This window comes from Sus scrofa, chromosome 6 (assembly GCF_054392235.1).
Source record: "Sus scrofa isolate SSC_HxYL_T2T_F1_AM1 chromosome 6, Sscrofa_HxYL_maternal_Yorkshire_Landrace_v2.0, whole genome shotgun sequence".
NCBI lineage: Eukaryota > Metazoa > Chordata > Mammalia > Artiodactyla > Suidae > Sus > Sus scrofa.
The window spans coordinates 159,908,970-159,932,177 of record NC_139388.1 but is presented as its reverse complement, the minus strand read 5'-3'; the positions used below and the strand labels follow the sequence as shown (position 1 = coordinate 159,932,177).

General features: G+C 44.0%; 1 protein-coding gene across 2 annotated transcripts in view; it reads left to right on the top strand.

The window, feature by feature from the left end:
- The window catches only part of C8A (complement C8 alpha chain), a 65,598-nt gene that overhangs the window by 31,943 nt on the left and 10,447 nt on the right, over positions 1 to 23,208 (top strand). Inside the window, 2 exon segments of one of the 2 annotated variants that reach the window (NM_001097450.2) lie at positions 1,381 to 1,621; positions 23,004 to 23,135. In NM_001097450.2, coding sequence (NP_001090919.2) covers positions 1,381 to 1,621; positions 23,004 to 23,135 — 373 coding nt within the window. 2 annotated transcript variants of the gene reach the window in all.

The window sequence follows — 23,208 nt, the reverse complement described above, 5'->3', positions numbered from 1 at the left end:
ATAAACTAGACTTAGAAAAATTCTATAGCATGCCTTGCTTTTCCAAATAGATTGGCGGGCTGCCCCGCTCAATGAATCTCTCCTTTAGTCATCATACATTTACTGTTAACTGCCTATTGTCTTGACAGGTCAGGCACTGCTTCCTTGAGGAAGTTAGGAAGTCTGTCTAAACTCAGATCTGAAGACTAGTGCAATATGTCTGGATGAAGGGAGGCACAAGCTCACAGAAGGTGGTTCTAGACCTGGGAAACACTTGTGCAAAGGCCTGGAGATGAGATACTTCCTCATTCACATTGGGGATTGAAAGTACTTCTGCTGAAGCACAAGATGGGCAGGGAAAGCAGGGAGTTATGAGGATGGAGAGATAATCAGGAACCAGCGAAATATTTACCAAATTGATCAGAAATTTACCAAAAAGCCTCAATACATTAATATCAGAACTGGGAATTTAGCTAGGGCTCAAAAATTATTTTGGATGAAAAAAAATACAGTTATAAAAATTAACTTACTCAACCAACATAAATTACATTCTGAACCATAAATAAGCTATTGATCTGAAAGTATCGTTCTGAGATCTGGCTATCCCAGATTCAGGTGGACTTTTCTAAAAGGAGGTGGCCTCTTCCATTTTTCACTGTTACCTTGGGTCAAGGTTTACATTCCCTGCAAATAAAGGCTCATACCTGACCTTTTCCTCTTAACTCTCCTCTTAAGTCAACCCAGACTCAACCTGGTCCTGTTTCTTTTTTACTACACCAGGACTCTGCTTTCCTCGGTTACTTAACAGTAAAAGATTACCACTAGAAGGTCAGCTCCATGAGAGCAGAGGCCGATCTCATTCAAGATCATGTCCTCTGCACTTAGTGAAATGCATGTGACGAGAGGCACTGATAGGTACTTGTTCAATAAATCCAATATTGGCATTTTTCCATGTCATCACAAATATTTCTAAGCCTAATTTTGAATGGATACCTAATACTTGTGTAGGAGGGTGCATAATCCAGAGCTTTAATTAGAGCAGGGAGAGATGTGGAGGTGAGAATGGGCTAGGGCTGGGATAGAGGCAAGGAACATGGTGAAACACGTTGTAGCAACGAACCCAGTGAGAGCTGATGAGAACTTACCCTGGACAGGGGCCATGGGAACAGAGGTCAAGGTGTGGGAGAAGAAGCCAGCCACACACAGGTATTTAATATCTGCTTGCAAAATGTAAATGTAATAATACCCCATTATATGTATTTATGTTCACACAGTTATAGGTAAATATAGATACATTTCCCACAGGTACTAAATGCTGACCTTTTGCATTAGCCTATGTGGTAAAATGTATCCTCTCTTTGTTCTTTTCTCTCATTCAATGGCGGTGGTTGATGCTGGCAGAAATACAGCTTCATCAGGATTTTCACAAAGGTACAGACTGCTAGTTTTAAGATGAGGAGGGACAATATTATGCTGGATGAAGTTATGCTGCAGTCATTAATGGAGCTTCCGGAGCAGTACAATTACGGCATGTACGCCAAGTTCATTGATGACTACGGCACCCATTATATCACGTCTGGATCGATGGGTGGTGTTTATGAATATATCCTGGTGCTTAACAAAGAAAATATGACAAAATCTGGTAAGTAGAACAGACCCTTGATGCACACAGGGGTCCATGCATATACCACACATGGTTTTCTATTTTCCAGGCACTGACTGGAAGCCATACCTGATCTCATTCAGTCTCCATGACAACTCAATAAGGTAGCATTAGTATTATTATTTACAGGGACTTGTGGCCCAAAAGGGTGAAAGGACTTGCCAGGAAGCACCACAAAGAGAATTTGAACTCAGACTTACCTGCTTTACAAACCACATTTTGTTTTTTTTTTTTAACCAGTTGCCTCTTTAATAATAAAGGATCTCTGGGGGTTTGCTATTCAAAATGTTAAGGAAATGGAACTGCCATCCAAAGAGTCAGTGTTGGCAGAAACCTGGAGTCACCCCAGATCCCTCCTTCCCCTCCACCCCTGTGGATATCTAAGACCCTTCAGTTCCCTCTCCTGAATAGTCTCATCCACCCCTCCTTCTGCAGTGGTAGGCTGGATTCTCCTCTTTCACTCATTACTGCGTCTGCTCCCTAGTTCTCTCACAGAGAAGACTTACCCCTTCTGATCCATTTTCAACAAGGGCCACCAGAAGGATCTTTCTATTTCACAAATCGAATGATATCACCAATCAGTGAATGGCTAAGAGTAAAGTCTAAACTCCTTAGATTGACATCAAGAGCCATTATGGTCTCACTCCAAAGGGCTAGAGCAGTTCTTAAGGTGTGGACACCAGCATCAGCATAACCTGGGAACCTGTTAGAGATGCAAATCCTCATGCTCCCACCCCAAATCAGCTAAACCAGAAATTCTGGGAGTGAGCCTAGCAGTCTGTGTTTTGTTCTTTTTTGTTTTTGTTTTTTGTCTTTTTTGCCTTTTCTAGGGCCACTCCCTGGGCATATAGAGTTCCCAAGCGAGGGGTTGAATCAGAGCTGTAGCTGCCGGCCTACACCAGAGCCACAGCAACGCGGGATCCAAGCCGTGTCTGCAACCTACACCACAGCTCACGGCAACCCCGGATCCTTAACCCACCGAGCAAGGCCAGGGATCGAACATGCAACCTCATAGTTTCCAATCGGATTTGTTAACCACTGCGCCACGACAGAAATGTCCATAGCAGTCTGTGTTTTGATGAGCACTCCAGGTGATTCCGGCACTCAATACAATCTGCAAACCACTGACCCAGTCAATGAGAAGTATAGTGTAAGAGATGTGTATCCGTATTTCAAAGCCAAGTTCAACTTCCAGGTTTCAGGAAGTTTCTTTGGTTCCACCAGCCCAGACTGGCCACTTCCTCCCTTCAACATATTTATAGAATTGACACTGTTTAGTCTTTCAAAAACGATTTTCCAAATGTTAGTTTTCCTCTTCTCATCTAGATAGCAAGATCCTTGAAAGTAAGCAACGTGTCTGATACTTTTCTGACTCTTCAACACTCAACAGAGAGTTGAGTACATAGTGAATGAGCAAAACAAGACATGGCATTTGAAAGCAAGCATTAATTTAGATTCCTGGCTAGCATCATTCTTTAATTCATCCATCTATCCATATATTCATTATTTCATAGTTCAGATATCTACTGAGTATCTATTATGTGTTCATGCTGGGAACACAAAGGTGAGCCAAGCTAAATAAAGTCTCCATCCTCTTGCAGCACAATACTTTGCAAACTGCATATTGAAACCCAATGATAGGTCTTAAAATCAATGTACAGATCACAAACATTTCAGACAACAACAATACAGACCAGAATGGAAAATACCTTAGTGGGTTGTAGGCAGTGAAGATAAGGCATTGCTTCCAGAAACTTTTTCCAGTTAAAGATATGTAGGTGTAGACAGAGTCAGGATATAAAATAAACAGTTCAGGATGGATAAGTATAAAAAAAGAGTTAGAAAACTTAATTCAAGTGGATCTTTTTAGAGTCATCCAAAACCATGAGGGAGGACAAAGATCTAACATTTGTTAAGTACGTACTAAATTCTAGGTACTCTGCGTATATTCTCATTTAATTTTCTGGACGATATTTGGAGGTTGGTGTTATCAAAGTGTTAGCCCCCGCAATGAGGCTCCTCAGGGAAGTTAATTACTTGGCTGGGGGCTGCAGGAAGCTGGCATCAGAGCCCTGGACCTATGGTCTTTCCACCATGTGGTCATGGTAGAGCCTTTCATTTGGGCTCTGTCTTTGGTGTTGGATTACTAATTAATTGCCTGGGGTATCTGGAGCCCCTCCTCTTTAAAATCTGTGAGGCAGAAATGGGCTTCCAATGTGGTTAATATTCAAAAGGAACCCACCAACGAATTGTCCCAGGAATAATTACCTCAGCTCTGTTTATAGAAAACCATATGTCGATAATAGCACAATTTGCTATTTGTGAAGAGCTGATTTTCTATAAATCTGGAAAGTTAGTGTTGCTTTTCTATAAATATGGAAATGTGCTAATCATCACCTCATCTGCTGGAGACCGCTAATAAATCAGAATGCCATTTACATATTAACCTACAAAGAACAAAAACATCTACCCTCCTCCCCTTTGACAAACAGAATCATGCACCCCCTCACTCCATGTTTGATGTGTGTCTAATTTTCTCTCTGTCTCGTTCTCATCCTCTCTCCCACTCCCTTTCTTTCTAGGTGTTTCTCTCTCTCCTCTTTGTCAGTGTCTTTTTCTCTCTGTGTATCTTTGATCTATATGACTTTAACAATATTTATATTCTATTAAGTGCTTGTTTCTAAGAAACACCCCGTGTGGTACCCTTTCAGGTCCTCAAAGAGCAAAGCTTGGAATGGAATGATTTAAGCACACACACTGGCTGGTTTGCTCTGGGGGAATCTTTTGTCCTTCGGTTCGCCTCAGATCCTCTGTGGGTTTGTCCCAGAGGATGTGTGCAAGGCTGTTTTCTTCTAATGTATCCTTTAGATAAAATGCTTTTCCCCCAAACACGGTGTGAAACCATGCATCAAAAATCAAGGGACATCTTGGATGTTGGGGAGGTGACGCTAGACTTCAGTGGGACCCTAGACTTTCCTCAAGGGCTGCTGCTGACAGCTTTCTACCTCCTACAGGAATCAGTATGGTTTGGGGCTTGAATTTCTAGATTTAGATTTTTTTTTTCCTTCATCCCTTCTTTGGAGCTCCTATTATTCATCTTTGTATAAAGATAGGACAGAGAGAATAGAGCATTCTCCATCTGGCTTCTCTGGAGTCTGGCCCTATTACAGAGCTGATAATTTACCCAGGGCAGGTCAAGTACTTCAGTGATACTGTTCCATTCATGTGTGTTTCCTGCCTTCTTTTGTGTGTGCTGTGCCGTCAGCCTCTGAAGCGCCTTCCTATCTTGCCAACCTGATAGATTTCAAGTTATCTTTCTGATCCCTGCATTCCCACCTCTGTGAAACCTACCCTGATGTCCCTCTGCCCATCCTTCCATCGTTTTGTTCATTCAGACATGCGTTCATCGACCCTGCTTATTGAGTATATACAACATGCCCTGTAAACAAAATTAATGTGGTTCTCATAATGGCGAAGCTTACTAGTGGAGGAAACTAAATAAACAGCCCAAACTCCAGAAATCACCCTTGGTTCCGCCTTTACTTCCTGCCCCTCATCAGCGGGTTCTGTTATCTTTACGTCTAAAGCATCTGTAGCTTCTGTCTTCATCTCCATTACCATCTAACTAGTCCAAATCACTAGCATCTTTCATTTGACCACTGCTAGAGTGTTATGACTTTTCTTTTTTCTTTTCTTTTTTTTTCCTGTTTTCCTTTCCATTCTTTTTTGTTCTTTCTTTCTATTCTTGTCTTATTATTGTCAGCATTGCTCTTCTGCTTACACTCTAACACACCAAGCTTATTTTTCACCTACATTCTCTCTGCCTGGGCTCCCTGTCCTTCTGATGTTTGCACAGATGTATGCTAACCATTCAGATCTCAACTTAAATGCCCCCTTTTCAGAAAGGCCTTTTCGGACCATGTAGCAAATCCCTCTTTGTGATAGCACCCTATTTTAACTCTCAGAATATCACTACCTATTTAGTAATTACTATGTTACCATGCTTGTTTATTGTCTATCTCCTCCTTCTTGTATGCAAGTTCCGTGAGCGTGGGGACCACATATGGTTTGTTCCCTGCTGTATATTCATTTTCTAGAACAGTGTTTGGCACATGGTAGGGCCTTCATAACTTTTGTTGAGTGAGGGAATGAATGGATAAATATATAATTGCAAATTGTGATTAGAGTCATGTGGAAAATGAACAGGTTGCAGAAACAGAATACCTATGGAAGGAGAGGAGACATTCACCAAGTTTAGGATGATCTGGGACACTCTCTTGAAGGGATGAAATTCAAACAGAGATGGGATCCAAAGGAAGGAAGGAGACTCCAAAGATAAGAGGGAAGATGTCCCGGGCAGAGCAGACAGGCTGGCATGTTTGACAACTGAAATAAGGACTGTGTGGCTGTGTGGATAAGGGAGCGTGGCAGGAGGTGAGGTTGGAAGACGACGTGGTAGGTCTTGCTGGCCATGGTAAAAAGCATGGACCGTGTCTGCAGGGACATGGGAAGCCACTGAAGGGTTATTAGCAGGGCAGTGCCATGGTCTAATCTCTGCATCAGTAGATCATTCCACTGCTATGCAGAGCACTGATTACAGGGTGTGAGACTGGGCTCTGGGAATGTAGTTGGAAGACTCTTGCTGATATCCAGGTAAGGAATAAAGAATGGAGATGAAAGATTATGATGGATATGAGATATATTTTGAAAGCAGAGTTTAGATAATTTGCAGCTGGCTTGAGTGTGAGTGAATTTTGAAGTGTAAATACTCCTAAATTATATGTCTACCACACACACACACACATGCACACACACACACACACACACACACACATTAGAGCAAGAAGAACATGATGACTTTGCCTGGGAGGACCAGCTTCCTGGAAGGGATGCCTCCAGGTATTTGGAAAGATGTCAGGGATTCTGGAGCCAAGAGAAGAATCCAGTATATGTGGACTATATGTATAATTCATACACTATACTAATTGTAATTACCCGTGTTTGTCTCATCTACTAGACGATGAACTAGATCCACCCCCTTTTTTTGGCTAATGTAGATAGGTCCTGACATATTTGGCTCAGCTTATGTGAGCTTTGCCTCTTAAAATGCAACATGAAACAGCCTTTCTTATAGGTTAAAGAATCTAAGAAGTCTGAGAGAATATCTCCATCAGGGATGCTGGGATAGAAACCATGCATGGAATAGAAGGTAAACAAATAGTCCTCAATGCTCTAAACACTCCTGATTCTACAGTTTGGGGCAATATTGAAAGGGCTCTGGAAAGACCTTACAGGAAATGACTTCTGTTGACCCTCTGCTTACGAAGAAAGCCAGTAACATTGTGTGGCCCCCATAAGAGCCAGCAGGCAGTGTGGTAGTAGAAAGAGTTCTTTTTACAAAGATATCTTTGCTTTTCAGGTAGGTTCTGCCACTTAAAAGCTAATACTTTGGAAAAAAATAAAATAAAAGCTAATATATCACATCTCTGAGTCTCAGTTTTCCCATAACTAATAGACTACTTCAAAAGGCTGTTGTGAGAATTAACCAAGAATTCTTACAAAAAGCACCGTGATAAATAAAACATAGTCTAAGCAATAGCTACTATTATGGATTACCATTTTAAGTGGGGTCAGCAAGCAGCAAAATCATGTGATCAAAGTCTGTGGAATGAAGAAATATGCTGATGACCTGGTAGCAAGGAATCCACACTTCAGAGTCAGACACATCTGGGTGGGGATCTTGATTCCACCATTTAGTAGTCACATGACCTTGATCAGCACATTCATTTCTCTGAACCTCAGTCTTTTCAAGACCCAAATAGGAATGATAACAAGGATTTGTTTGAGAGTAACTCCAAGTACATCTTGCATGGGAAGTGTTTAAATAGATATGTTTTCCCTTTAACATATTAGGGAAAGGTATTAGTATAAATATAGCTAAGGTATTAATATAGCTTAGGGTTTGGAAACATAGGTTCTGTCACTTATTAGACATGCGATTACTGGCAGATTATTTAAGCATTTTAGGTCTTAATTTCTTCATCTGTTAAGCTGGAAGTATTTTTTTTTTTTACATTTTATTTATTTATTTATTTATTTATTTAGGCTGCACCTGCATCATGTAGAAGTTCCTGGGCCAGGGATCAAACTTGAGCAGTGACAATGCTGGATCCTTAACCTGCTAGGCCACTAGGGAACTCCATGGGATTTACTTTTTTTTTTTTTTTTTAATTTTCCCACTGTACAGCAAGGGAGTCAGGTTATCCTTAGATGTATACATTGCAATTACAGTTTTCCCCCCACCCTTTCTTCTGTTGCGACATGAGTATCTAGACATAGTTCTCAATGCTATTCAGCAGGATCTCCTTGTAAGTCTATTCTAGGTTGTATCTGATAAGCCCAAAGCTGGAAGTATTAATGACATTCAACCCATAGAGTAATTGTGAGGAATAAGTGAATTTATCCACATAAAATATTATAGCGTAATACTCAGATTCTAGTGAGAACTCAGTAAGTATCTATTGCTGAAAGAGGTTCTAATTCAGATTCCTTGGCTTCAAATCTCATCTCCACCACTTATCAACCATGTGACCCTCCGGCAAATTAACCTCTTCACGCCTCAGCTTCCTGTTCCTCAAAATGAGACAATGACAGTAGATCCTTCGTAGAATCGTTATGAATAGTTAATGAAACAATCTATGTGATCAGGTGGCCCAGTGCCTGGTAAGTTTTTAAATGGTACCTATTTTTTTTTTTTTTGTCTTTCTGTCTTTTCTAGGGCCACACCTGAGGCATGTGGAGGTTCCCAGGCTAGGGGGTCTAATCAGAGCTGTAGCCACCAGCTTAAGCCAGAGCCACAGCAACGCCAGATCCGAGCCGTGTCTGCGACCTACACCACTGCTCACGGCAACGCCGGATCCTTAACCCACTGAGCGAGGCCAGGGATCGAACCTGCAACCTCATGGTTCCTAGTCGAATTTGTTAACCACTGAGCCATGACGGGAACTCCTTAAATGGTACCTATTAGTGCTGTACTATGTTGACACTATTATCACCACATGTTTATTATTCCCAGCTTTCAAGTTTTTAACTCTATAATGTTAACTCTCCTCTCATCTGTAAATTGGAGATAATAAGACATCCTATCTCATAGTGCCCTGCAATTACTCAGCTCTGAAACACTGTTTAAATGGAAGAGAAATTATTATCATTGTGTCCAGCCTGCAGTAGCCAGAATTTTTGCTGTAGACGTGGAGTCTCAGCAATCATGCCTCCTCCCCCATCTGCCCATTTTTTAAATCAAGGTCATTCATTTCTGTCCCTAGAACTTCATCCAGTTTTGGAGGGACCATTCCTCCCTTTGGTCAAGGTCACTGTGAATTCTCATCACTGTCTCAAAGTGCCTGTATTCCATCATTCCTCCCTGTGATGGATGCCAGATAACAGTGACCCTTGTAAAGACCCTTCCAGTGAGAAGACAGTACATTCAGCCCATCATTGATCATCACCCTCCAGCTATGGTCCTTGGACCAACTGGTCTACCACCTAAAACAATGGGTAGAAAAGGCCACAGGGATACGACTGATATCTCACAAAAGTTAATGTCAGTTATAGTTCTACATTCTGTTCCTCCATCTTCCTTCCCTCTATTTATTCATCCCTTTAGCTTTTTATTCAACAAATATTAAGTAAGCACACATAACATGGTAAGAACTGTCTAGAGTCTATCATGGGTCCTCTTACCTCATATGGAAGGTAATGGGGTTTCTGTCATTACCAAATTATAATCTCTACATAGATTATATCTATAGTCTATAGATTATAGATTTTACAAATGAGGAAAACTAGTCACTGAAAGATAAAAATGACACATCCAAGGTGACACCACTAGTTAGAAGCAGAAGGAGCTTTGAAATGAGGATTTCTAATTCCCAGTTCAATGCTTCTTGTGGATATTGATTTCATTATTTTTTTAAACTATGAAACTGCTTGTGATAACTTTAAAAGTGATTAAATTAGGTTTTAAAAATAATTACGGAAGTATTATACTCACTATTCACTCTAAAGGACAGTATTGGGTCAGTTTGGCCATTGATTGGGAATTGTAGCAGAGAATTGTTAAAGGTTAAACTGACCAGCTTCCGATGTTCTGTTCTGAAACTCAGGTACATTCCCAGAGCCAGGAACAAACATGGTGTGCTGGCCTTCAGGGCACTTAAGGATGCAAACTCATAGACTAGGAAAAGTATGTAAGTCAGCAATGGCAGGTGGTTTTTTGTTTGTTTGGTCTTTTTGTCTTTTTAGGGCTGCACTCGCAGCATATGGAGGTTCCCAGGCTAGGGGTCCAATTGGAGCTGTAGCTGCTAGCCTACGCCATAGCCACAGCAACCTGGGATGCAAGCCATGTCTGTGACCTACACCACAGCTCACGGCAACACGGGATCCTTAACACACTGAGTGAGGCCAGGGATTGAACCCACATCCTCATGGATGCCAGTTGGTTGGGTTCGATAACTGCTGAGCTACGACAGGAACTCCCAGATGGTTTTAATAGCAAATGCTACCAGGACCGCTGAGCTGAGGATTGTGACACCGGATACAGGTCAGCCAGAAAGTACTGTGGTCAATTAGTGATGTCTGTTAGAGGCAGAGGTTGACCCACAGTAGAACCTCAGTGTCTTTCTAGCTGGGGTAATAAAGAATCCTCAGTCCCAAGCATCCCCTGGAGCTTTTCCTTACACTCTGCAGATCCAGGTGGATTCCTAAAAGGTCTGAGCTGGGATTGAGAGCCCCTGGGCTGCAGCATGCGGAAGTTGCTATAGGGATAGAATTGGAGCTACCAGATGCCTGTCTACACCACAGCCACAGCAATGCAGGATCTGAGCCATGTCTATGACCTACACCACAGCTCATGGCAACACCAGATCCTTTAACCACTGAGCGAGGCCAGGAATTGAACCCGCATCCTCATGAGGACTAGTCGGATTTGTTTCTACTGAGCCACAATGGGAACTCCCTGGGCTATGTCTTTTCTATTCCCTTCCTAGACTGAGACAGAAGCTGCCCAGATGATTAAGCTATGTATAGAGAATAATTGGGGTGAGATAGGTGTATAATTTAAGTCCCTCAATTTTTTTTCATATGTTCCATCACATTTATCTATTATTGCTGTTATTTGCTTAAAATTCTCTTTCAGGAAGATTCTGAGTGGAGCATTTTCCCTTATTAGCCAAAGCTGGAGTCAGAAAACAATCTCCAAGGAAAATCCTGATGATAATCTAATCTCCAACCATTTATCCATCCACCTGGTAAACACAGAGAGTCCATGATTTCCAGGGACACAAGGGTGAAATACATAGATCCCCATGCTGGAGAAATGTGTAGTCAGTTGGGAGCTAAGAATAATACAGTGAGATAAATGCTTGAATAGAAATAAAAACAGTAGATGCACAAAGGAGAGAGCCATCCTCTTTCTGCTTCTCACATTTTCTAGTCTCTAGATACATTCAGACCTGGTCTTCTGAAGTTAGTACTAGCAGGAGCTTGGCCGGTGGAGAATGGACCTGAAGCTTTCTAAGAGGAGAGAGCTGCATGGGAGCAGCTAAAGCAGCAGGTGGGTGAGGACAGGTAGTGGGAGATGAGTGATTCATCCAAAGGCCAAACTCTTTGTGGAAGGCTTGCCCCTGAGCCCGGTGCCTAAATGATAACCATCCGTGGGAGTTCCTGTTGTGGCTCAGTGGTAATGAACCTGACTAGCATCTATGAGGACATGGGTTTGATCCCTGGCCCCGCTCAGTGGGTTAAGGATCCAGTGTTGCTGTGAACCGTGGTAGAGGTCGCAGACACCACTCAGATCCATCATTGCTGTGGCTGTGGCATAGGCCAGCAGCTATGGCTCCAATTTGACCCTAAGCTTGGGAACTTCCATATGCCATGGATGTGGCCCTAAAAGACAAATAGGAGAGAGGGAACCATCCTGTCGCTGGATTATGGCAGAAAGAGTGATGGTCTCACTAAACTGGAAAGGGCATCAGTGTTGGCCTCCTGGGAGCCACAGAGGATGACAAGCTGCAGAATGGCCAGCTGCTAGAGCCATGCAAAGGCGAACACTGAGATAAGAGGGTCTCTGCCACTGAACAAGATGGCCAGCATTCAAGGGAGCATGTGCTGGCCCTGCTCAGCGCCCCCGCTCTGCTTACCATGAGGCTATGTTGTAATGAGCTACTTGCTGGTCCCTTGACTTAATCATACTCACTTTTTTCTTTGTGCTGTTCCTTCTACCTGGAACTCTGCTCCCCTCCCCTCTCCCCTTCTTCTTCACCTGGCTAGTGCTTATTCATCCTTGGTCTCTTCCTAGGTAGATTTTCTAGGCAGTCTTTCTGTTTCTCCAGTTCTGGGCTGGGAGCCTGTCTTAGGTACTTGAGTGTAGCCAGGATGGAGTTCTATGTATCACACTCTTGGAACCATCTGTTTCCATGGTGCCTCTTGGGACTGATATGGTGCTGGCGTTTTTCCCATAGGCTGAGGCTGACTCACAGCACAGGCTCAGTGTCTTTCCAGCAGGGGTGGTTCAGAATCCAAACCCACAGAGACTTGGTATCCTCTGGAGCTTTCTTGACACTCTGCAGAGTCAGGGGTGGATTCCTAAAGAGTCTGAGCTGGACTGAACCACAGTAATGGTGAGGTGGACAGGAACATGATTGTGAAGGGTCTTACATTCAGGGCTGAGTGGTCTGGGCTGGCCCCAAAGGTCTTTTGCTATGTCTGCTACCCAACCAATTATCCTGAACAGACAGGCACTAGACTCTAACAAGCTCCAGGCCTTATCCCCCAGTTACCATGACAACCAGGCTTCACAGTGATGGATGGTATTGATTGACTGACAGACTCCTGGTGTCTTGGCTCTGTCCCCAACCCCCTTTAAGTCATTTGCATACACATGGAACTGAGGCTCTCAGCACCATCCTCCTGATTTTGTCCTGATTCTGACTTTCCACCTCTATCACTGAAAACAGCCTCAGCCTGAAGGGAGAAAAAGGTGTGATGGTGTCAAAATTACTCCCAGGGCCACCCTTAGCTCCCTGTCTCCCAATATATAATTTATAATGTGATAGCACGTGGCAAGGAGAAAATGGTCTTTGGACACAGACCTTGGTTCAATCCCGGTTCTACTCTTTACTTACTGTGTAGCTTTGGACAAGTCACCTAAACTATCTAAGCCTTGATTGGCCCATCTCTAAAATGGGCATAGTTGTATGCATTGTGGAGGGATACGTGAATGTTTAAGAACATGTGGAAAATCTGCCCAGCACATTACGTGGGTGTTTCCTCCATCCTCTGCCTTCACTCCCTCTCAGCTTATAATTCAGCTTACTTATACTGCAGAGACATTAAGAAAACTGGGGCTCATAAATTCCTCATCCTCCCCCATTCTCTGATTTTCTAGTTCAGAATCAGGAACCAACAGCTCAGTCTATGTCTGCGGTGGCTGTTCTGGCAGCAGTAATAATAGTAATGCTGGACAGTCATCGTTAGCTACAAGCCAGGCACTATTCTAAGGGCAATACATGGCACAGGCTAACTCACTTACACTTCACAGAAGCCCTATGAGGTAGCCAGTGTTAAAATCCTCACCTTACAGATGAGATAACCGTGGCACAGATAATAGGTGCACATGGAGATCTCCAGCTCTGCCAGTGTCCTTTTCAGAGCCTGGCCCTCAGCTATACATACTACTGCCTCTTGTCTTGGCCAAAATCATCTGGAAGGGCCAGGATCCCTGCAGGCAGCCCCTTATTGGGGCAGGTGGAGGGTGGGGGAGTGGAACCTGAGACCGTGGTCCCAACATTGCCCATTGGGAGCGTGGATTCCTTTTCTGAGCAGCTTCATAGAATAAGGCAGTCATGGAATGAGGAGCCTGGTGAGGCCACTTATGCCCAATGAAGAAGCTCTTTCTGCAGAGTAAGACTGGTTGGATCAGGTGGAGTGGGCACTAAGTTTGGGGAGAGTGCACCTTGCATCAAAGCCTGATCCTTGGGCTTATTAGTCATGGAACTTTGGGCCAGTTACCTAACATTCATAGCAACAGCTAGCAAGATTTGTTGAATGCTTAATGGTAGCAGTCACTGTTTTCATAGACTCATGTTTAGAAACCACTTTCATCTCCATTGTCAAGTGGGGGAAATGAAGCACAAAGAGGTTCAAAAACTCACCCACAGCCACACTCCAGTGAAGGCTGGAACTCTGACTCCAGAGCTCACATCCTTAACCCCCAAAGTCATTGCCTTTTCCAACCCCAGGGAGCCTATAAAAAAGTAAATTCTTTTATGTGCCATAAGATGAGAAGGCAGGTCTGCTCCCCATTATGCTACCAAAGCATGCTGGTCCCATCAGCTTGTTGTGAGCCTTCAATGAGGTAATGCAGATGTAAGAGCTTTATAAAATATCAACTCTTAATCAAGCATGAGATATTACAAAGATGTGATTTGCATCATTAGCCAAAAATAAGACCTGGGAATCTCAAAATACTTTAGAGGTATTGTCTAGATGGGCTGGACTCAGTCCCTCCCCGAGCCCTTCTTAGGGAGCTGTCACATGCCAGGCTCTGTGCCAAGCCTTGTAAACCCAAGAGATGACTTTGGAAGTTTGCAGGATAATTGGAAGAACAGACTAAAAAATTAACAATTAGTATGATGTGCTAAATCCTATGCTGGGGGAAGGCATGGGGGTACCAGGAGGGACACACGAGAATATCATGAGGACACGGATAAGGGATCCTGGATAGTGAGGGAATGCCTTCTAGAACTGAGTGGGAGAAACTCAGTGAAGGAGCTAAGGGGACTTTCAGAGGGAACAGCATGTGCAAAGGCACGGCTGTGCTTGCACTATTATTCTCAGGTGGTTGGGAAGAAACAGGTATTTTAATAGAGAAACAGAAACTCAGAGGGAGAAGGTGAGCTAGCCAACACTTCCCAGCTCCTACAGCCACAGACCAAACCATCATGTTTTCCAATGTTACGACATGAAATAGACCCTAGGGTTCTTCCTTTCCCTTCTGAGGCTATCTTTGGGGGAAACCAGTGTAGCAAAGCCACACAGCACAGAGATCACAGTAATCTGAATGGCATTTGTTGGTTGCACAGAGATAAATAATGCATTACGCCTACTGTTTTCCACCTGATGATTTTAATCTGAGGATCGACAGAGAATCGCTGATTCTGGCACCTCAGGAGTCAAGCTGCCTGTTTCTGCCTTGGAGCCACACGGATGCAGCACCTCCACGGAGGTGCGAGGCCAGCTCTCACACCTGCACCAGAGCCAAGACTAGGTGTGAAACCAGCAGTAGACATGGTGGTGAGAGGCATGTCCCCTGGGCTTCTGGTCTGACAAGAGGGCACAACCACAGCTCCTCTTGGGACCAGACTAGAGTGGGAAAGAACCCAAGCATCTCCCAGTACTTCTTTGACTGATTTGCATCTTAGCTCCCTCTTTTCTACTCTTGAATTTAGACCGACTCAGCCATTCCTGAGCAGGATCCTGCTGCTGGGGACACAAGCTCTCTGCAGGCTTCTCCCTCTGCTCTCAAGAGCCTCCTTGCTTCGTCTGGCCAATCCCTACTCCTCCTTTTACACCTGCCACTGGTATTTTTCCCCTGACCCCCAAGGAAGACCACCCTGATCCTGCTGCCTTCTTTCAAAGTCTTCATCACACAGAACAAGAATTGTCTGCTTTCCTGTCCATGTCTTCACACTCAACTGTAAACTCACTGACAGCAAACACTCCTCGTGGCCCTCTCTTTCTCAGATGCTCAGCACACAGTAAGAAACCATTCAGTATGTACCCAAGTTATCTTAAATATTCCTCATGTGTTCTAGTGTGTTTTTTTTCTTTTTTAATTGTTTTGTTTTGTTTTGTTTTTAGAGCCGCACCCGCAGCACATGGAGGTTCCCAGCCTAGAGGTCAAATCAGAGCTACGGCTGCCGGCCTACGCCACAGCCACAGCAATGCAGGATCCAAGCCGCATCTGCAACCTACACCACAGCTCACTGCCACGCCAGATCCTTAACCCACTGAGCGAGGTCAGGGATCAAACCTGCAACCTCATGGTTCCTAGTGGGATTGGTTTCCGCTGTGCCACAATGAGAACTCTGTTTTTTGTTGTTGTTGTTGTTGTTTTTAAAGCTCCCCCTGTGGAAGTTTGCAGGCTAGGGGTTGAATCAGACCTACAGTTGCCAGCCTATGCCACAGCCACAGCAATGCTGGATCCGAGCCACATCTGCAACCTTACACCACAGCTTGTGATCCTTAACCCCCTGAGCGAGGCCAGGGATTGAACTCTTATCTTCCCAGGGTTCTTGACTCCTGCTGCATTCTTAACATTTCAAAATCATGACTTTCGAGGACACCTTAAAAGACCACTGGTCAAGTCCTAAACCCTTCTATTCACAGGCCAATGACCAGCTTCTGCATGGCATTCTCCAGGTAGGGGTGCTCACTGCCTCATGAGACAACTCCCATCTCCTTGGCCTCTGAGTGTTGTGGTGATTTATGTCAGGCTGGGCCTACACTTGTCTCCCTGTAGTATCTGCCCTTTTGATCCTAATTCTTGCCCTTGTGACCACACAAACAAGCCTAAGTCTTCTTCCTCAGGACAACCCTCGACAAAGCTGAATCTAGTTCTACTGGTCTCTCTCTCTCTTTTTTTTAGGGCCACACTTGTGGCATATGGAAGTTCCTAGGCCAGGGGCTGAATCAGAGCTATAGCTGCCAGCCTACACCACAGCCACAGCAACACTGGATCCTTAACCCACGGAGTGAGGTCAGGGATCGAACCCACATCCTCATGCATCTAGTTAGATTCATCACCACTGAGCCACAGTGGGAACTTCTCTCCGGGCCTCGTGGAGGTAAACGTCCTATGTCCCCTCAAACATTCCCAGTTTCATCTTTACTGTGGTAAGAACAACATGGGATCTACTCTTGTAATGAACGTTTGTGTATAATACAGAATTCTTAACTACAGCAACAGTGTTGTACAGCAGGTCCCCAGAAATTATTCATCTTGCAGAGTTGAGATTTTATGCCCATCAATGAGCCACTCCTCATTTTCCCAACCCTTCCCCCCAAAGCACAATTCTATGCTCTGCTTCTATAAGTTTCCCTACTTTCCATACCTCAGATTAAGTGGAATCATGCAGTCTTTGTCCTTCCGTGACTGGCTTATCCCACTTAGCATAATGTCCGTTGTTGCAGATGGCAGGATTTCCTCATTTTCAAAGGCTGAATCATGTCCAGTGAATACCCTCTCTTATTACTTCCTTTTACAAGTGTGGCTCCCAGAACGTAGCACCAGGTTCTGGGCTTCTCTGGCGTCAGAGGGGCTGAGCCCAACCCCTCCTTTACTTTATTCATTACAGTTTCCACCTGGTTCCATTGCCCTGCTGAGCTAGAAGTCCTCAAAGACTCTTGGGCCTTTTCTCTCATTCTCCTGCTAAATTGAGTCTATTCTTACTGTGCTCAAGCACGTGGTACACTGTCCCAGGACGAGATGCTACGTACGACTTTCCCAACTGAGTCTCATTCTGCTGTGTCTACCCATCAGCCTTCTGAGGGGCTTTGGGATCCTGATTCTTTTTCTCATTTCTTCCTCTGTGTAGGTTCAGTGAGCCTGGATACTAAGTCCGTGCTCAAGACATTGACAAAGACACTGACTTGGACGGAACAGAGGAAGGACAGGACAGAGCTCTCTGTAGGAGCATAGTATGCAATATCTGAACCTAGATGCACTCCATACGCTTCATCTGGGAGACTTGTTTAAAAAGATTGTTGACATCTTAGAAAGGCAGAATCAGAATGGATAGAGGTGGGGCCCAGGAACCTGTATTTTTAATGAGCATTCCAGATGACCTCCATATGTGGCCGGGTGTGGCAAACATCAACTCCAGTTTACTGAGTTCAAAAGCCTGAAACAAATGCCGGTTTGATTTGGTCCGAAGTGGATACCTAAGGAGGCAGCTTGATGAGATGGGGTGGGGCCTTGGCAGAGTATCACCTGGTTCTATAATCTGTCCCCCATGCTGTGTGCCTACCTGGGCAAGAGCTACACAATTGCTGCAGTCCTTTTTCTGCTCCTTCCCTCACCCCCGCCTCTGCTCTTTGCAGCTGTCTCTCTGGTTCTCTGTCTTGGCTTCTAATACCAGCTTCAACACCTGGATTTTGCTACCACCTTTGATCTCTTCCATCCCCACCCCAGCTGGCTGGTCTTGGCTCCCCATGGATGCTTTGTAGAGAGCTCTGATTTGGCAATTCCCACCACTTCTGGTGAGTGAGTCCTAGCCTTGGCGTGCTGAAACAAGCAACTCTAGGATCCAAATGAGCTTTCATTTAATGTATTGCCCCACACCTGCTGGCTTCTCAGGGCCCAGACCTTACTTATTCAGATTTGCATCTCATTCATTTATTTTTCTATTTTGGCTACCCTCACAACATACGGAAGTTCAAAGGGGTCGAATCCAAGCCAGAGCTGCGATCTACACCAGAGCTGCACCAAACCCAGATCTAAGGCACTGCACTGGGCTGGCGATCAAACCGGCACCTCCACAGGGTCAAGTCAGGTCATTAACTCACTTCACCAGAGTGGGAACTCCTTATTCATGTTATTTCTATTTTCACGGTGTCCACCTTGTCCACCACACAGGGTGCTGGGGGTGGTACATAGTAGGTGCTTACTAAATTTTTCAGCAGAATTTTTTTCTGATGTAATAACTTGAATTAGTGAAAGTACCACTAATTCTTCTAAGCAAGACAGACTTGTGTTTGAATCTCAGCGCCACTGGTCTTTTCAGCTGTGGCCTCAGACATAATGATCGACCTCTAAGAACCAAGGGCATCTCAATTAAACAGGAGAAGAGTGAGGTAGGCATCTAAGGACACTTTTAGCCCTCAAGTTGTATGGTTTTTAAGTCACCACACCCACCTTGCTGGCTGGTACCCTCCTTCAGGGTCCTTGGGAGGCAATTCTTTGCAGCCAAGTCGTGCTGCTCATATCAAGCTGGAATTATCTGCTCCCAGCAGCACATGGCAGGCTGTCAGCAGACCCTTCATGAGCCTAATCACTCCACAGGCATCCTTCGCCCCCACAAATCAGCCCATCCCATCACTGATTCAGCAGCGCTCCACCACTCACCTAAGTGATCGCTCTGGCTTCTGCCTGTGAATTCCTTTCATCCACTTTTGTTTATCACTGTTGAAGCATTTTTTAATCAAAACAATTAAATATGCTAAATCTTCCTCAATTAGTAATGCATTACAAATTAAAAGTGCTTGAACGGAAACAGCAGAAGCAGCCCCGTGCTTGGTGCTGAGTGCTGGGGGTTCCCAGGCACTGTCGGCTTGGAGTTATTCTGAAACTGCGGGGCAGAGTCACGGAGGGCTGTGGGCAGGAGGGCCTTGGGATGAACAGCCAGTCCAAACCTTTCTCTCCGTAAGTGGGAAATTGAGGACCAGTGAGATTATAGGCCCTTTCTAAGTTCACACAGGATGTCAGGGACTGAGATTGTTTTAACTTTACCTATCTATCTATCTATTTATTTTAGGGCCACACCCGAGGCATATGGAGGTCCCCAGGCTAGGTGTTGAACTGGAGCTTCAGCTGCTGCCCTACACCATAGCCACAGCAACGCCAGATCCTTAATCCACTGAGTGACGCCAGGGATCGAACCTGTGTCCTCATGGATGCTAGTCAGATTCGTTTCCACTGAGCCATAATGGGAACTCCTATTTTGTTTTACTTTAAAAAATGTTGTATATATTTAAGATAATTTGCTATCTATAGATATATAGAGATAGATATCAGATATATACACACAGTGAAAATGACTATTATAGTCAAGCTAATTAACATAACTTCTCACACAGATATGTGTGTGATGAGAGCACCTGCAATCTACTCTCTTTGCAAATTTGCAATATTCAACACAATATTATTAAGGAGAGTTGTCAGGCTGTACATTAGATTTTTTTCTTTCTTTTTTTTTTTGGGGGGGGGAGCTTTTAGGGCCTCACTTGCAGCATATGGAAGTTCCTGGGCTAGGGGTCTGATCAGAACTACAGCTGCTGGCCAATACCAAAGCCATGGCAATGTGGGATCTGAGATGCATCTGTGACCTACACCACAGCTCACAGCAACGCCAGATCCTTAACTCACCGAGAAAGGCCAGGGATTGAACCCACGTCTTCATGGATACTAGTCAGATTCATCTCTGCTGAGCCACAAGGGGAACTCCCATGTACATTAGATTTTTATGCTGATTCATCCTACATAACAGCAACTTTATGCCCTCTGACCAGCACCTCCCCATTTCCCTCACCTCCCCACCCCAGCAACCCCCTCTCTACTTCTGCTTCCATGTATTTGACTTTTTCAGTGTTCACATGTAAGTAAGATCACAAAGTTTTTTTTTTTTTTCTTTTTAGGTATGGCTTATTTCACTTAGCATAATGTCCTCTAATTTCATCCACATTGTTGCAAATGGCAAGATCTCTTTATGTTTTAAGGCTAAATAATTATTTTAAAATATATATATGGGATATATATAGCATATAGACATATACACACACATATAATATACAATAATTATATACTGTTATTATAGATTTATTTTATATATTTAGATAATAATTATTTATATATAATTATAATTGCATATATTTAATAACTTATCCATTCACCTGAGTGACTGGGATTTGAAGTCAGGACTTCTGACTTCTACAATTTCCATCAGAAGCCCTTACAAAAGGACTCGTGGCATTCATTTAAGCACTCATTTTTTTTCATTCATCAATTATTTATTCTGAAAATAGTTACTGAACTCCTCCTCCATGGAAGACATCATGCTGCGAGGCTGAGGAGAGTGTGAATGAGATGCCAGTCCTTGACCTCAAAGAGTCTGCAGCTTAATGCAAATGCAGGCGAGTAAACTTGCTGCTCGATACTCCCTTGAAAATATTGACTCTAATCCTTTGCTCAATTGAATTACAACCTAAATTATTTTTCCTTTGTGCTTGCCAGAATAATACACTGATTGGTAATAATTATTGTATACATGCAGTTAAAAGTAATGACATTGGAGTTCCCGTCGTGGCGCAGTGGTTAACGAATCTGACTAGGAACCATAAGGTTGCGGGTTCGGTCCCTGCCCTTGCTCAGTGGGTTAACGATCCAGCGTTGCTGTGAGCTGTGGTGTAGGTTGCAGACGCAGCTCGGATCCCGTGTTGCTGTGGCTCTGGTGTAGGCCGGTGGCTACAGCTCCGATTCGACCCCAGCCTGGGAATCTCCATATGCCGCGGGAGCAGCCCAAAGAAATAGCAAAAAGACAAAAAAAAAAAAAAAAAAAAAAAAGTAATGACATGGTGAAAATGCAAACTCCAGTTTACAACCTTCAGAAGGCTTTGGCTAAAGAGGAACTTGAACTCTGCAGCAATGGTCACTAACTTGCTCCAGTCTACTTTTCTAGCCTTATCTTGCCAGCTGACCAAGGGTTAGAAAATCAGCTCTGTTTACCTACAGATTATGGGATCAAGGCAAAATGACATCACGGCTTTGAGCATTATGTTCCTCAGCTGCAAAATGCAGATTCCACAGTGACTTCTTAGATATAGGCAAATGCAGAGACAGCTAATGTGCAACTCACAGTTCTCAAAGGGTCAGAAGTCAGGCAGCTTCTCCATGGAGATCCATCCATCTTCTGACAGCACTCTGGCCCCTCTGGGGTGCAAAGAGGACCTGGGCAAAAATAACTGGGGACAAATATGATCACTCAGGCAAACAAAGCATATGAGTAGCTCTGAAGAAAGAAATGTTCTGATCCAAAAATGCTTCATGGAACTAGAGACTCTCACACTAAGTAAAGTAAGGCAGAAAGAGAAAGACAAATACCATGTGATAGCATTTACATCTGGAGTCTAATATACGGCACAAATGAAACTTTCCACAGAAAAGAAACTTATGGACCAGGAGAACAGACTTGTGGTTGCCAAGGGGGAAGGGGAGGGGGAGGGAGTGGGTTGGACTGGGAGTCTGCGGTTAATAGATGCAAACTATGGCATTTAGAGTGGATAAGCAATGAGATCCTGCTGTGTAGCACAGGGAACTATATCTAGTCACTCCTGATGGAGCATGATGGAGGATAATGTGAGCCAAAGAATGTATATATATGTGTGTGTGTGTGTGTGTGTGTGTGTGTGTGTGTGTGTGTGTGACTGGTTCACTTTGCTATACAGTAAAACCAGCCATTGTAAACCAACCATAATGGAAAAAATAAAAATCATTTAAAAATTAAAGAAAAACCAATGGAGTTCCTGTTATGGCTCAGGGGAAACGAATCTGAGTAGCATCCATGAGGACGCAGGTTTGATCCCTGGACTTGCTTAATGGGTTAAGGATCCGGTGTTGCCGTGAACTGTGGTGTAGGTTGCAGATGTGGCTCGGATCCTGTGGAGCCGTGGCTGTGGCATAGGTCAGAAGCTACAGCTCTGATTGGACCCCTAGCCTGGGAACCTCCATATACCGTGGGTGTGGCCCTAAAAAGACAAAAAATAAAAAAAGAAACACACACAAAAATGCTTTGTGGAATAAATGGTATTTGAATTGGAACTTAAAGAGACTTTAGAAAGACAGTGGAAAAGGAGCGAGGAAGGGGCAACATGTGCAAAAGTGGTGCTGGTCATGGGCCAGGCACTATGCCAGGCACAGGGGTACATGGAGATGCATGAGGTAGAATCACTGTCTCGGAGTTCCCATCATGGCTCAGTGGTTAATGAATCCGATTAGGAACCATGAGGTTGCAGGTTCAATCCCTGGCCTTGCTCAGTGGGTTAAAGATCCGGCGTTACCATGAGTTGTGGTGTAGGTTGAAGATGCAGCTTGAATCTAGCTTTGCTGTGGCTATGGTGTAAGCCGGTGGCTACAGCTCCAATTTGACCCCTAGCCTGGGAACCTCCATATGCTGCGGAAGTAGCCCAAGACATGGCAAAAAGATAAAAAAAAAAAAGAATCACTGTCTCAAGGAGGGTCAGTGGAGAACATGCAAAGGAGAGGGGATTAGCACTTTTGACCAGCTAAGTGTGTGCAATACATATTTCTTCTCATTTCAAGACTCTGTGCCCTGGAATAATACAGAAGAGAACAATGAATTTGGGTTAAAGAATTGGGATTTCAATCCAGATCTCTTAGACTGCAAAATCAAAGCTGGCTCACACTACTGTAAACTAGCGAGCTATGAGCTACCACCACGAACTGGTTGCCTATAGTCACTGTCTTTCAGCGTCTCAGTGTTCTGTGTTTCTCTGCTTCCTGATGCAGGTGTTACCAGCGATGATGTCACATCATGCTTTGGAGGGTCTTTTGGCATCGACTATGACTATACAGATAACTTACAAATTACAGGAAGTTTATCAGGAAAACATTGTAAAAAACTTGGAGGTGGCCACAGAGGCAAGTACTGCATAATGTGTTTCCCAAAAAGAGAAGCCAGATTTTCCCTTGGACACATGATCCGGGCATGTCC